The 14553-nt window shown below is 42.1% G+C and overlaps 1 protein-coding gene across 4 annotated transcripts in view; it reads right to left on the bottom strand.

The window, feature by feature from the left end:
• Nucleotides 1-10788: 10788 nt before the first annotated feature.
• SMAD4 (SMAD family member 4) overlaps nt 10789-14553 on the bottom strand; it is a 23236-nt gene continuing 19471 nt past the window's right edge. For 2 of the 4 annotated variants that reach the window (XM_025214878.1, XM_025214877.1), the window contains 2 exons: nt 12990-13128; nt 10794-11415 (listed from right to left, as the gene is read on the bottom strand). In XM_025214878.1, coding sequence (XP_025070663.1) covers nt 11204-11415; nt 12990-13128 — 351 coding nt within the window. In that variant the 3' untranslated portion in view covers nt 10794-11203. Of the gene's footprint in view, nt 11416-12989; nt 13129-14553 lie in introns of all 4 variants that reach the window. The other 2 variants (XM_025214880.1, XM_025214879.1) reach the window with 2 other exon arrangements.

Here is a 14553-nt window from a genome sequence, read left to right as displayed (position 1 = left end):
GCTAGGGAAGTACAGGCTGCATGAATGGACTGTGAGGTGACTGAAGCATTGGACTCAGAGGGTAGTAATAAATAGCCTGATGTCTAGTTGGCAGCTGGTATCAAGTGCAGTGCCCCAGGCGTTGGTCCTGGGGCTGGTTTTGTTCAACGTCTTCATCAATGACCTGGAAGACGGCACAGAGTGCACCCTCAGCAAGGTGGCCGATGACACCAAGCTGCGGGAAGTAGTAGCTAAACTGGAGGGTAGGGCTAGGATTCAGGGTGACCTAGACAAATTGGAAGATTGGACCAAAAGAAATCTCATGAGATTCAATAAGGACAAGTGCAAAGCCCTGCACTGAGGATAGAACAACCCCATGCACCGATAGGCTGGGGCTGACTGGCTGGCCAGCAGCTCCACAGAAAAGGACCTGGGGTTACAGTGGACAATAAGCTGAACGTGAGCCAGCCGCGTGCCCTTGTTGCCAAGAAGGCTAACAGCATCCTGGGATGCATTGATAGGAGTGCTGCAAGCAGGTCAAAAGAAGCGATTATTCCCCTCGATTCAGCACTGATGAGGCCCCATCTGGAGTATTGTGTTCAGTTTTGGGCCCCCCACTACAGAAAGGATACCACTTTGCTTCCGCTTTACTTGCTGCAGCATTGTGGGGGGACAAGCTTAAGCCAACCCTCCAACTAGATTCTATCCATGGACTATTATAAGGTTTTAATTTTCCATGTGTAGAATCAATTGGGGTTGGGGGCGAGGGTTGTCTTCAATTCAGTGACCTCTCAAATTTGGGGAAATGTGGTATATGTGCTGAAGATCCTAAGAGAAAGGCCACGCACCCTATGGAGGAAGGCAAAAGCTCTGCAGCCTATGCCAATGTGACCTGAGAAAAATGCCTTCCTGACCCCAAATTAAAGCACTGCATAATTAAGTGAGCTTGCTACTGCCACGATTTGCCACTAGCTGAAGAAACTGAGGGAAAAGCGGGTCGGAGAAAGCTAGAGTGAGTGCTGATGCGTCAGGAGGAATGGGGAAGTCCTTGCCCATTCCTCCAGATCATGCTGCCCCGGGGCCGTATACTTGAAGAGGCTTCTGCGCACGAACAAGCATCAAGTTCTTTCTGACACCCATATGCTTACAAAGATGCACTGCTCATCACAAGGTAGGGAGAAAAGCAGGTAAAACACTGGATTAAGACTTTCTGGCCACTGGTGCGCTCAGCCACACCTGGCCTCATGTAGCAACAAATGTGAAACTGGGCAAAGCTGGTCTCAAAGCTCAACTCTTAAAGTTTTGCACATCAGCACTTTTTCCTTGTTTACTGCTTCCTTCAGAGACCTGGGCTTTAGTTTCTCAGAGGCTCAGAGAAGATGTTTTCCATTTGTTAACTACAGGAATGGATTTCATTGACAATAAGGGGCAGTTTTATTTCTCACAAGCAGCACCAAGCATGTTATGTTCTGGAAACTTGAGATTAAAGACCCAGATCCAACACCCAGTGATTTCAATATGCTTTGGATCACGAAGTAAGTGAATATGGTTAAAGGCTGCTAAGTCATCAGCCAAGCTGCAAGCATGCACTACCCCTTTAAAATTAAGTTATGCAGGTAGCTTTGAGAGACTCCTAATCCCTGTGGCTCAGCCAGAAGAGCAAACTGGACCTGGGGTGTCGACATAAACCCCAGATAGAAGCAATGGGATGAGGAGCCAAGGCTCAGGTTTCACTGGTGGTCCCTTCTGTGGTGAAGGAGTTTAAGGGAAATCTAATCAAGCTGAAAGAAACTTTGCCAAACATGTCAAAAAAGGACACGAGAGGGATGGAGGAGGAAAGGGATGGCTGACTTCTTGCAAAGGAGTTACCCTGGGAGGAGGCAGCAGGTGTTCAACAAAGAGGATGGAAACAAGAAGCCAACTGGTGACCCTTGAGGCAGTTGACAGCACAAGAGAAGTGACAAAAGCAGCAACAGAAGGGACCTTCAGAGAAAGGACCCCTCCCGCAGCCCAACAGACAGAAGGGGGGTGGGGGGAATACCTTATAGCAACTGCAGGCACAAGGGAGAAAGAGTCGCTTTCCTGGTACAGAAATAAGGCAGAGGACACAAAGAGGGGAGGGACAGGGGCAGGAATGGATTAGGAGGTACTGCGCTATTGGCACAGTGCAATGTGGGAATACATACAAGTTTAGCCAGTCACGGTGAGCTTGTGTACAAAGAGCATTCACAATTGCAGTGTTGTCATTCTTCCCTTAGGGAAGCGACAAATAGCTGCTAGGGGAACTGGGGCAGACAATTAACAGACTGGATGCAAGTGTGAGGTGTCAAGTCTTGCCACGCAAGGTATGAAATGTGCCATGCATGCAGAAGCTAACAGATTTTTTTTTCCTTTATCAACCTGATTAGAAAACATTTTTTTTTCTGAAAATTGCAATTGGTTCCTTTGCCTGGGAGTTCTCCGTCACCCCACATCCAGCTCCCAATGCTCAGGTGCAAGGAAGGGTGCGTACCACCCTTCAGCTTTTCTGCATGAATAAACTATGCAAGGTTGTTTACAACCAAGTACATGCAAAGTTGAATACATGTGAGATGCTATGAACAGTTGGAAGGGCTGTAGCAGCCCAGAAATAAAGCACTGCCTTGAATGCACTCTGGTCATCTGCTGTACGATACTTGTCAAAACAGTTCAACACTAATAGTAGCATATTAGTCCATTGATGAAGGATCACAGTCCAAGTGTCAGGCCAGAAACCACCAAGAAGAGAATTATACCAAGCTACTGTACATTTCTGGCTTTCACGCAGTTAACAAGGGCAGTCTCGTTCATCCCCCTAAGCAGCAGTTCGGGTGGCCTGGGGAAAACGCTGATGAAGTGCTATATCATTACTAAGAAAACTCCACTTTGTACAAAGGATTTCATTGTGGATGGAAACAAGATGCTGACAATCAACAGGAGGAAAAAGACCTCAGGGTCAGGATGATGGACAATTTACTGGCTGGAGCTGAGAACAATAAGTCAAGGCAATACAGCCAGAAAAACATAGCAAACTTTACTTCAAAACTGTCCTGTGCCCGAACTGCAAAATGGACTGTGAATTTGCATTAACACACTGGACTGTCACCCACCAATATACCGCATTATGAATGAAGCATCCTTCCACTTCTTTAGAGCAATGCATTTACCTTTAGAGGACCCTTCTTAAAACTTTATTTGGTTACTCCTAGTTAATGGAGGTCTTCCTTCAAGAGTGACGGCAAGTCTGTCTTACTGTCCTTTATGCCACATGCTGCTGGTTGCTGAATATGCCAATTTTTATTTTGAACACCAACAGACATATATTCACACTTATGTCAGATTAAAATGCTTTTAAAATCCCCTTTGGATTCATCACAATTACATCGCTGTCTGCCATTTCATACTGCATGATATTCCCAGGGCTGCATGATTAGGGCCTTGCACATATCTACAGGATTTCATAGAAAAATATGTTCTTTCCCAGTTCTTTGAATGGGGAGGCAGATGGACATCATCAAGGTGAGAGAGGAACTGCCAGTCTAGATACCATTTTGCAAAGAAGGAAACAAAGTGTAGCATTTACAGCTCAGGGACAGCCAGAGTTTTTCAAACTAAGAAAAATATGGTACTACCCCCAAAACTGATGATGCAGTTCCATGTCAACTGCCTCAAATCAATGTAAAATATTAAAGATGTGATTTTATCCCAGTGGAGGTTATGCTTGTGCAATGTGTGGTGACACAGCAATTCAGGGATATAGGTAGTAGCCATGTTGGTCTAAAAAGCAGAAGCAGACAAAACTCTTGGGGCATAAGCGATATCTTTTATTAGACCAAATAAATAGTAGCAAAATCTAGCTTGCAAAGAAAGCAATTTTTTTGCTACCATTTAGTTGGTTTAGTAAAAGATAATCACGTCTACCACTTGTTTTGACACAGCAATGTGATTTTTACCCATTATATACATTTAGCTTGTGTCAGTAACTTTGCAGGCAGCATTTTCATACATGGGCACCCATAAACAATAGCTGCACCAAACCAATTTAAGTTGGTGCAACTTCATACCTTAGACCAGCCCTAAACATCTTCACGTGAGGACAGCATCCCTCTCCCTGAATATTGCACATAAACAAAATCCTGTTATCATTTGCAGAGATATATTTGGTAAGCTGATAGGCTAAAGTAGCTATTTTAGTAACCATACATCACTTTTTAAATGGTCAGTTTTGACGGCAAATCAATCCAAAAATACATAAAATCTGCCCACTGAACAAAACAAAGAAACCAATAATTTTAAGCTTTTCCTTTTTTTTTTTGTTTTTTTTTTTTAATCAAAAACACTTTGTTACAGAATTTCAGGAAAGTTAACTACAGTGTATTATCCACAAACTAGGTCTAATGAAAAACATACCATGAGCTACAAAGGAACTACTGGGAATCCTGTTGACCGTTTATCAAAAAGGCAATGGCTACCAGAGTTATGGTTTACTAGGCTTTGGTGCTGAAAGAGGAAACTCTTCCAGCGAAGTGCAGGCTATGTGTACCTTTCAAGGATCAATCCAATTGTCTCTTGGCTTACAAGTGCTACCAAAAGCCATGGATAAAGGTACCAGAGCCAGAAAGCATTAGATAAATTTATTGACCTTCAACTATTGAGTCCTGGAGTCAGGAGTGAAGCAGCACTCTCCAATGGACATGAGGCACAACAGCAGCCAACTCTTGGTCTTTTGTCCAAAATCCTATTCCATCTATTAAGCATCTACATATAAACATGCAATCCTGCTCAAATCCCTGAAAAGCCTTTCAGCACATCTACTTTTGTCCAACTTAGACTATTACCACAAAAAAAAAACACCCAAGGAGGAAAACCTTTTGTATTAACATTTTTTTCCCCCAGGAACTGAAATGCAGTGATACAGGATTGTGTTTAGACATCCCATGGGGTGGGAGGGGAAATAGGATCTGGCTCTGTATTACTACTTTCTATTCAAACTCCTCAATGAAGCTTTCACAGCACTCAAAAACAACATTGCGATGTCCATCCAATGCACCAGAAACATGCACGGTGAGATTACTAACAGAATATAATGGAATGTTTCAGATCAGCTTCAGAAACATCTGATAAAAAGAGCAAATACTATTGCAAATCTTACTGGGGGGAGGAGGGAGGAAACTATGAAAAGGACAAATGATTTTTTTTATCCAATCTAGGCCTTGGAGATCTCAATAACAGACTGTTTACTGAAACCACAAAGGAAGGACCATGTTCAGTAACATGCCAACTACCTGCATCGGAAACCGACCTCGGTGCCCAACAATACTGCAGAAGAGATTGGATAGATATTTCCCAGGTAGCTGTCTTGAATATGGTGACACAGTTTTGGAAAAGACATTTGTGAAAACAGACAAATCAATTACATACACTACTGAAGAAAGCAAAATAAAATATTGCTAGTACTCTAAAATGTATTTAGATTTTTAAAAAAATCTACCAGAAGGATTTTGTTCATTTGCATAAATATTTTTAACTCATGATGAGAATAGAAAATTAAGAGCTTGGGGAAAAGTGGAGGCTTCTTGGCTTAAATGGAGTCTACAACCATAGAATCACAGATAAGTAGGGCTGGAGGGACCTTCAAGAGGTCATTTAGTCCCACCCGCTGGTCATGGCACAAATAGCCCTGTCTAAACCATGCCATCCAACTATTACTCTAAACTGCCACTTCAAGGAAGAACCACCTAGTTATTTCTAATTAAGCTATAACCCAGTAGTGCCCAGAGGCCCTAGTCTGGATCAAAGCCTTGCTTTGGGTAGCAAAGTAGAACGGCAAAGTAAAACAATCCATTCTAAAGCACCCACTTTATAACTTTCAAGAAGGTTTAAGAGAGTTCTTGATACAATTTAAACAGTGGCTGCTTAGCTACTGTAGACAGAGTGAAGCCGAAGTATAGTTAAGGCACCAGAGTACGTCTTGGCTGTAGGCTGGCCCACCTCCATTATAGGACTACGTGATATTGGATGCAACATTTAGAGCTCTCTGTGCCTTACGTCTCTAGCTGAAAATAGCATTTCCCAACCCTACAGCAGTGTTCGGTAGATAAATCTACTCATTTCTAGAAGTCATAGGGAAGTAGGGCTAGACAGGACCTCTCCAGAGGTCATCTAATCCACACCCCTGCCTGAAGCAGGATCATCCCTATCCAAACCATCCTATACAACCATAATCTAAACTCTACATAAGACTAACTGAAATCCTGACACAACATAGACTTATCTTCCAAAACTGCCCCAGGTCAAGCAGGGTAACCACAGCAGCCAATATCCTGCTCCTCTAAAAAGCTGTCAATATATACTTGAGGTCCTGGGTAGAGGGCCATGCCCCCCCCTGCAATATAGAGGCCAAAACCCCCACAGTGCATACCAATCTGACCATGGAGTAAAATTCCTTCCTGACCCCAAAAAGGCAATCAGTCTGACCCCAAGTGGAGGGGCAAGACCCTCTAGACAAGAAACAGGAACCTCCAGCTTTGCAGGAAACTGGCACACCCCAGCTGAAGTCCCCAGCCTTAGCTGTAGCCAACAACCAATGCCTCTGGGGAGGCTTAACACACCATGACACACAGCAAAAAAAAAAAAAAAGATAAGTGGGGGAGGGGAGAGGGTGCAAAAGCAATCAGTAAAGCCCAAAAGCATGGGAAATACCCATGGTAGAAAATGGGTACGCCTAGATCATCCCAGCCAGTGGCTGTTCTTGAACACCTCCAGTGATGGAGAGTCCACAACCTCCCTAGGTAGTCTATGTTCATAGTGAAGAAGTTTTTTTTCCAGATATCCAATCTAAATTTACTTTACTGCAACTTCAAGACATTGGTCTGCATCCTCCTCTCTGCGGCAAGAGAGAAAAGGTGTTTTCTTCTTCATGACAGCCCTTCAAGTACTTGAAGACTGCTATCATGATAGGGGCCATGTATGCACCCAAGAAGGATCTCTCCATCAAAAAAATATTTTTGAAGCACGTCCAGAAGAAAGTCATTTGATGAAGGTCAAGGGTGGCCAAATGCATACAAAGAATTTCTCTGCTCCCTTTCTGCACTGGCCAGGAAAATGTTAAACCATTTATGGTGGATTTTAAAATCATTCCGCCAGCCCTGTTAATTTCCAAAATTTCTAAGGCAATTATTTTGGTATCCCAGCCTTCACCTTGGTGATGTGGCCACAGTCACCTAAGTTTCTGGTAGGTATAATGTCAGCCATTCTACTATACAGGCAACCAAAAACCAAGATCGCTAGCATCAGCGCTTTCCTAGTAAATCAGTGAGCCACAATAAGAGGCTCATCGGCAAACCTACAATTGCTAGATCCTATAAGCAAAGCAGACACCTGTGTTGCAGCATAGGAACTGATGCAGAAGGAACCAATTACTTGGTGGTCCTTTGGATTCAGGCCTATTGAATAACATGCTTGTCAGCAACTAGAGGATCAGGAGATCCATATCATTTAGGTTTAGCATTAGTCCTTAGGTCACTGAATTTAAGGCAGCTTTGATGCAGAGGATTTCTGAATCTTGGGGGCTGTCAAATAATACTATTGCCATCTCGCTGGAATTAAAATTTACTACCTGATAGACCTCACCCCCTTTGCATGGCTCAATGAGTGGCCAGGAAGAGGTATCAGATTCAGACCACTGCCACAACACCACAGCTTCAAATGCCACAAAAACAACAAAATAATAATACAAACAGTTGGACTATTTTCTACCTAATAAAATCCTACCTGGTTACATTTTGCTCTGAGGAGAGAGAGTCTGTAGCCAGACTGAGTGGAACAGAGCCCTAGCACAGGAAATTCATTTGTTGCCTCTTACAAATAGACACACAACAGCCTCCTCAGTTCAGTCTGGCTTAAACTTAACCAGTAGCAAATGACCATCCTGCCAGTTATCTCAAGGAATGAACAGGAGCTGTGATCAAAGCCTGTCAGCAGGTTAAATCTCACCTGCCATTGGTTTGGAGAATACCATACTGTATTGTCCAGAACTTCAGCATAACTTGATTCAACTTTACTGGCCACATCTGCATCTAGTTCCTGCGACCAGGGAAGACCGTATGAGATCCAGAAAGGGAAAGATGTCTGTTCCTATGCATCTGGAACACAGCTGGGAATCTTTGCAATAAGACATGGAAGAGATCTATCAGGTCCTGTAGCCAAGGGACAAGCATGCCTGGCCCTGTCCCAGAGGTGGAACTTCTACTCTTTCAGTCTTAAAGAGTTTGATGTCGAGTGGTTTCCACCTGTTAAATTCCTCTCCTCTGAACATCCCTGTTCTTGCCTGAGGGCAGCGTTCCAGACGCTGCTCTCGAGAGACAATGGGAGAATTCCAGCTCACGACAGCCCTACAAATACAGCCTAACCTCAGAGGGTCACGGAGAAGCTGACTCTTCTGATCCTAACGCATACAAAAATGAAGCAAATGCCTTCAACTAGGCACAGGAATTTTTTCACTGTATTATTTGGCAGAAAAATAAGGACATGAAAGGATTTCTTTGAAGTACAAGTGCACATTTTCCAAGCAATTAGACACCATGAATCTATTACGAGCAGAGTAGGTCAATCTGACAGCTGGTTGGCCAAGAGTAGCCTATAGTTGGGCTTCACTTCACTACTTTAGCCAATAGAAGAGTTCTTCCCATGGAACAGTCTGAATTTAGAGAGACTATTTTTTTCCTGGTCAAGCAAGGGTCTCTAAAGTCAAGACAGAAGTATCCCCTACCTCTGAAAAGTTCCTTGAAATACTTGAAAAAAGCCACCTTTCTTCCCCTGATAAGGAAGCTGAACAAGCCAAATCATCAGAAGAGGGAGACAAAAAACTAAAGAAACAGAGCTAAACTGTGGAAGTAACAGTATTCTGTACCTTATTAGAAATGGATCATAAAACAAGACAGCACAGACTAGTCAGTAAGGAGAGTAACTGGGAAGGGATTAAAATGATATTCTCAGCTGTCACTTGGGGCAATCATTTGACCTCTCTGTGTCTATGTTTCTTATCACCATAATGAAAATAACCATGGACCCAGACCTCTGGATGAAGAAGCACCGAGTCTTTTGCTAAGTTTCTTGCACAGACAACTTGAATAATTTACACCTGTTCCAAGACTGTTTCTTCTCTGGACATGTTCACTGCTGAAAGTGTGCTGCATAACAGCCTCAACGCCCCCCCACCCAAACACATAGCCGGTAGACTGAACTGATGATGCTTAACTGCAATGTTGAATTTGCACTCTAAGCATTTCTGACCTGTTTGACTAAACTCCAGTTTTCCAAATACATGCTGTAAAAATGAATTCTCAAAACATCACACCCCCCCAACTGAATAGCAAAGAAAGAACAATGCTTCTGGACACATTTGTTGAGATTTACTGAAAAACATCAGCTAGAAGAGCCCCGTGGGAAAACAGAAGGGAGTGTTTGTAAAAGACCTACTGCTATTGGCTGCTGCTGATCCTGCTGGTCTTTAAGAGAAAGTGAAAGATCACTCTAGAGGAACAGACTCAAGGTGTGAAAGAAGTCAATAAAAGCAAAACAAATACAATTTATAAACTGGGGTTTTCATGATTTTATTCATACTATTAACTATAGATAAAGCATACATATTGTGTCTGTCATACAATCAATGCATTTGCAACTTCTACTTTAAATTCTCTATACAAAGTCATTGCCAACTGATACGGTCAATGATGGCGCAGGGCTTAAAATAACCAAGAGGTATAAAAACAAGTTTGCCATCTTGCCCTGAGTGGAAATGGTGCCAAAATAGAACAGGCTCAGTTTCAAAGGAATGAAGCTCAATTACAGTCTCTGTATGGTATTTACCTTTCACTTTAAGCCCTGAGCTATGTATTATGGCAATAAAGTTGTGAAGAAAGCTGAAATCCTATTTCTGTACATTCAGTTTCTTTCTGTTAAGAGCAAGGTGGCAAACACATTTTTAAACCCTGGCTTTAAAAGATTAAGCAGAACAAAAGTAAAATCTCTCTTCATGTTATAAACAGTAGGGGTGCACCAATAAAGATTTTCTTGGCCGATACCGATAGCCTATTATTAACCAGGCATATTGGCCAATACCGATCCGATAACTGATTTACAGGAATGCAGTTGGGCAGCATGGACAGGAATGCAGCCAGGCAGTGGGGAGAGCAGCTCCCTGCAGGTAAGTCTGTGCAGGGTAAGGGGCATGGGGGAGAGAAAGGGTAGATCAAGGCCACCATGGTGAGGGAGGGAGTGGGGCAAGGGCTGGGGGTGCTGCCCAGCCAGGGCAGTGAATGGGACCCAGGGCTAGGTCAGGGAGCAGGACAGAGCCATGGGCAGCTCATCCAGGGGATCAGCATCCCAGCACTTAAAAATGGCAGCAAGCAGGGGTGTTTCAACTAAAGCTCAACAAATGAGCTTTAGTTCAAGCACTGCCACCACCATTTTTAAGTGCAAATACACTTTTAACCAGAGCTGAGCAAAGCAAGGGCAGATTCAGGCTGTAGCCTCAGGGCTCTCCGCCCTGCTGCCTTTGCCCCGGGGACCCCATACAGGCCACATGTCCCCTGCCCACCCAGCAACGGAAGCCCCCCCCCCCCCCCGCCACTGCTGCCAAGTGGGCCAGGGACACACGGCCAGCACAGGCAGAGACCCGTGAGCCCACAGCAAGCAACCATGCCCCCCCATGCCTCCCCTGGGGGGTGCAAGCAGCAGCACCCACCCCTGCACCCCTTACATGAGCTGCCCATGGCTGTCCTGCTCCCTGCCCTGGGTCCCATTCACTACCCTGGCTGGGCAGCACCGCCAGCCCCAGGCCCACTCCTCACTCCCTCACTGTAGAGGCCTCGGCCTGCCCCCACCCACCAGCTCTTTCTCTCCACAGACTTACCTGCAGGGCACTGCTCCCCATGCTGCCCGGCTACACTCCAGGCCACATGCATGCATCCAGCTGCACAAATGCACACGGCATCCTGGTGCCCCCGCCAGAAGGCATATTATATTTATCAGTTAACATTATCGGCTAAACTGGCCCAAAAAAACCAATAATTTTAATTTTCCTTTTATTGGTGTCAATCCAATATGGCATTGATATATCGGTGCACCTCTAATAAACAGAATTGTATTTTACAATTCACCAGCCTGACAATATAATGGCCCACAGCAGTGCAGCAGCAGGATCTCAGTCTAGAGGTTGTGGGTCTGCGATAGGCATGGTATGAAGTACTTCATCTAGAAGCTGGAGCGCACGGTGTAAATGGATTTCAATCCAACAGGGTGTTTCTTTGATGCTCTGCCTTGGGTAATCAGGTCCCCAACCTTTCACAAAACTCATCCTGAGTATGCATAAACGGCGAAGGTCATCTACACCAATTCCAGCAGCAGCTGACAAACCTAGACAGGAGTTTTTCACATGTGTTTATTTGCATTTAGCTCTGTCACTCCATTTTACCATGCATTTACAGCCAATTCTACAGAAAAGACCATTTGCCCAGCTGTTTCTTCATGTACTTCTCTCTCCACAAGCCAGGCCAAACAATGGGTCTATATTTCTACTGTACTGTAAGTTACATGGGTTTGCCAGCTCTACTTTATGGCCCAAGTTGTTTATAAACTTCTAACCAACTATTTTAAGATTCCTAGTAGACCTCTTCTACCCTTTGCCCTGCCCCCCAACCTGGGGTGGGGAGATGATAAAAACTAGTGTCAGAAGCCCATTTTACAAAGGCAAATGTAGCAAAATATATTTATTTCTGTAATCTGGCAAGAATGCAGCATTCTTCAAGATACTACTTTCTCATTTTCAGTGAAAAGCAACATGGATAAATATGGCAAGTGATCCTTTTTAAAAAGGAGGAATTAAGACTTGCTTTCTGCTGCAGAATTGCATATCTTGGCCATAATATTTTGCAAGTTTTACATCATACCTCAGCGGTTCCCAATCAGTGGTAAGCAGACAACCCATCAGTGGTGTGCGTTAACAAATTTATTATAATTATATGACAAAAATTTGCTGGTGGTACTTAAGGTTGTATAGTTTTATATTGGTGGTGCACAATCTGTCAGAGTTTGGGAACCGCTGTCGTAGCTTATGATATGCACTTACCAATAGCAAGGAAGAAGCTAAAGATAGGTCCACGAGGGTGTGTTACAAATTAATGGCAAGATAGCTGCCCACGCTGTATGTCTGCAACAGTGGGAAACTACACAGCAGTAGGGAACACCGATAGCAGCACTGCTGAACGCACCCCTCATTTACAACTATGTAGAGAAAATGTGATCCCCACATAGTCAACAAATGTTTCACACAATGGCTTTATTTTGAAATTGCTGTTTGAGACACCCTTGTATTTAAGCGCTGAACATTTTGAAGAGCTTATTTGTCACTGAGAAAGAAACCTATGTTTCAGTATCAATTAAAAAAAAAAGCTCATCCAAGGTTGGTTGGTTAATGTGAGCAAACCTAGGTTATGTAAACTGTCAGTCACAGACCTTTAACACCTTCTTTGTAGGATACATTTCTTACCAAGTTCCCCCTAAGCCTCAGTGACAGACCCAGGTTCTGTACCGCCGCCCCCACCCCCCAACATGACCTTTTTTCAAACAATCTGGTCAGTAACTTAGTTTCTCGGTGATGGTCCCCCTAACCTGCATTTTAAGAAGTGGAAGCTGCAACTTCAGTTAGAGAAATGCTGTTACAGAAAGCATGCATCCAGCCTGGTTTGAACTGTGCACTGCTACACTGCTTACATCAAGCATAATTCAATGGCCACTCTCACATCAAGAATTCTCATCTGCCTTCACAACGAGAGCTACACATGCACAGCACCAACAGAAATTGGTAGCTAATTAATCTGATGCTTGGAGATGGTCTGAAATGTGAAGCAAAAGACCCACCAATATTCACGAGTTACATCAAAAAGGGAAAAAAAGGAAGGAAAAAAGAAGAAAGACATCAGACTACTTACTGATAGCTGGGGCTATTCCACCCACTGATCCTGGCCCAGGGATGTTTCCTGCTACTGCAGCAGCCTGAGCAGCAGCTGCAGCTTGTGCAGTGGCAGCCTGCTGCTGCATCTGACGATGACATTGCCGCAAATCAAACACCTTAAAAAAAAGATAAGAATAATTTATATAACAAAGAAATCAACCACTGGAGGAAAGGCTTCCTAACAGCTAATACAACTTGTTATACCAATATCCTGTAATAGGGAGCAGAAAACACTATTTCCATGGAGTTGCAAAGCTTTTGTTTCTGGAATATTGAAGGTAACAGGAAAAATCCTGCTAAACTTTTTTTTTTTTTTTTTTTTTTTTTTTTTTTTTTTTTTTTTTTTTTTTTTTTTTTTTTTTTTTTTTTTTTTTTTTTTTTTTTTTTTTTTTTTTTTTTTTTTTTTTTTTTTTTTTTTTTTTTTTTTTTTTTTTTTTTTTTTTTTTTTTTTTTTTTTTTTTTTTTTTTTTTTTTTTTTTTTTTTTTTTTTTTTTTTTTTTTTTTTTTTTTTTTTTTTTTTTTTTTTTTTTTTTTTTTTTTTTTTTTTTTTTTTTTTTTTTTTTTTTTTTTTTTTTTTTTTTTTTTTTTTTTTTTTTTTTTTTTTTTTTTTTTTTTTTTTTTTTTTTTTTTTTTTTTTTTTTTTTTTTTTTTTTTTTTTTTTTTTTTTTTTTTTTTTTTTTTTTTTTTTTTTTTTTTTTTTTTTTTTTTTTTTTTTTTTTTTTTTTTTTTTTTTTTTTTTTTTTTTTTTTTTTTTTTTTTTTTTTTTTTTTTTTTTTTTTTTTTTTTTTTTTTTTTTTTTTTTTTTTTTTTTTTTTTTTTTTTTTTTTTTTTTTTTTTTTTTTTTACAGGCTTGGATCTAGCCATTATCAGCTATGCAAAAAGCCAAAACCATTAAGACTGACTGCATCCAGATGGGCAACAGGAACTATCTGCAGATCTACAGATCTAATTGCTTGATCAGTCTAAGACTATCGTAAACTATGAAATCCGAGACTGTTAATGGCTAGACCCCACAACTGCAATGAGGTCTGTAAATGAAATTTCAGAGTAACATGGCCTCCTTAAACTCTGAGAGCCCTTCTGTTTGTTGCAGCCTTCTTGAAATAAACCATTTTATTCACAAGAACCTACGACGGCTGGTAGACATGGAATTAGAACACCTAGGTTTCAGCGTGAGGATATCCTGCATTACTCTGATCTAACAAGACTTCCGTCCTCATAGACTAGGGAATTATGACCAGAGCAAAAGAAATTAGTGTCCTGGCCCTTGGCTGAGCCTTCTGTTTGTTGCAGCCTTCTTGAAATAAACCATTTTATTCACAAGAACCTACGACGGCTGGTAGACATGGAATTAGAACACCTAGGTTTCAGCGTGAGGATATCCTGCATTACTCTGATCTAACAAGACTTCCGTCCTCATAGACTAGGGAATTATGACCAGAGCAAAAGAAATTAGTGTCCTGGCCCTTGGCTGAGCCCCCTGCCAGCAACTGAAGCTGCATTTTAACACTGAAGACCTGAGTTTAAAAAAAAGAGTTTAC

The sequence above is a fragment of the Alligator sinensis genome, unplaced genomic scaffold (assembly GCF_000455745.1).
Source record: "Alligator sinensis unplaced genomic scaffold, ASM45574v1 scaffold24_1, whole genome shotgun sequence".
Taxonomy (NCBI): domain Eukaryota; kingdom Metazoa; phylum Chordata; order Crocodylia; family Alligatoridae; genus Alligator; species Alligator sinensis.
This window is presented reverse-complemented; position numbering and strand designations above follow the sequence as displayed.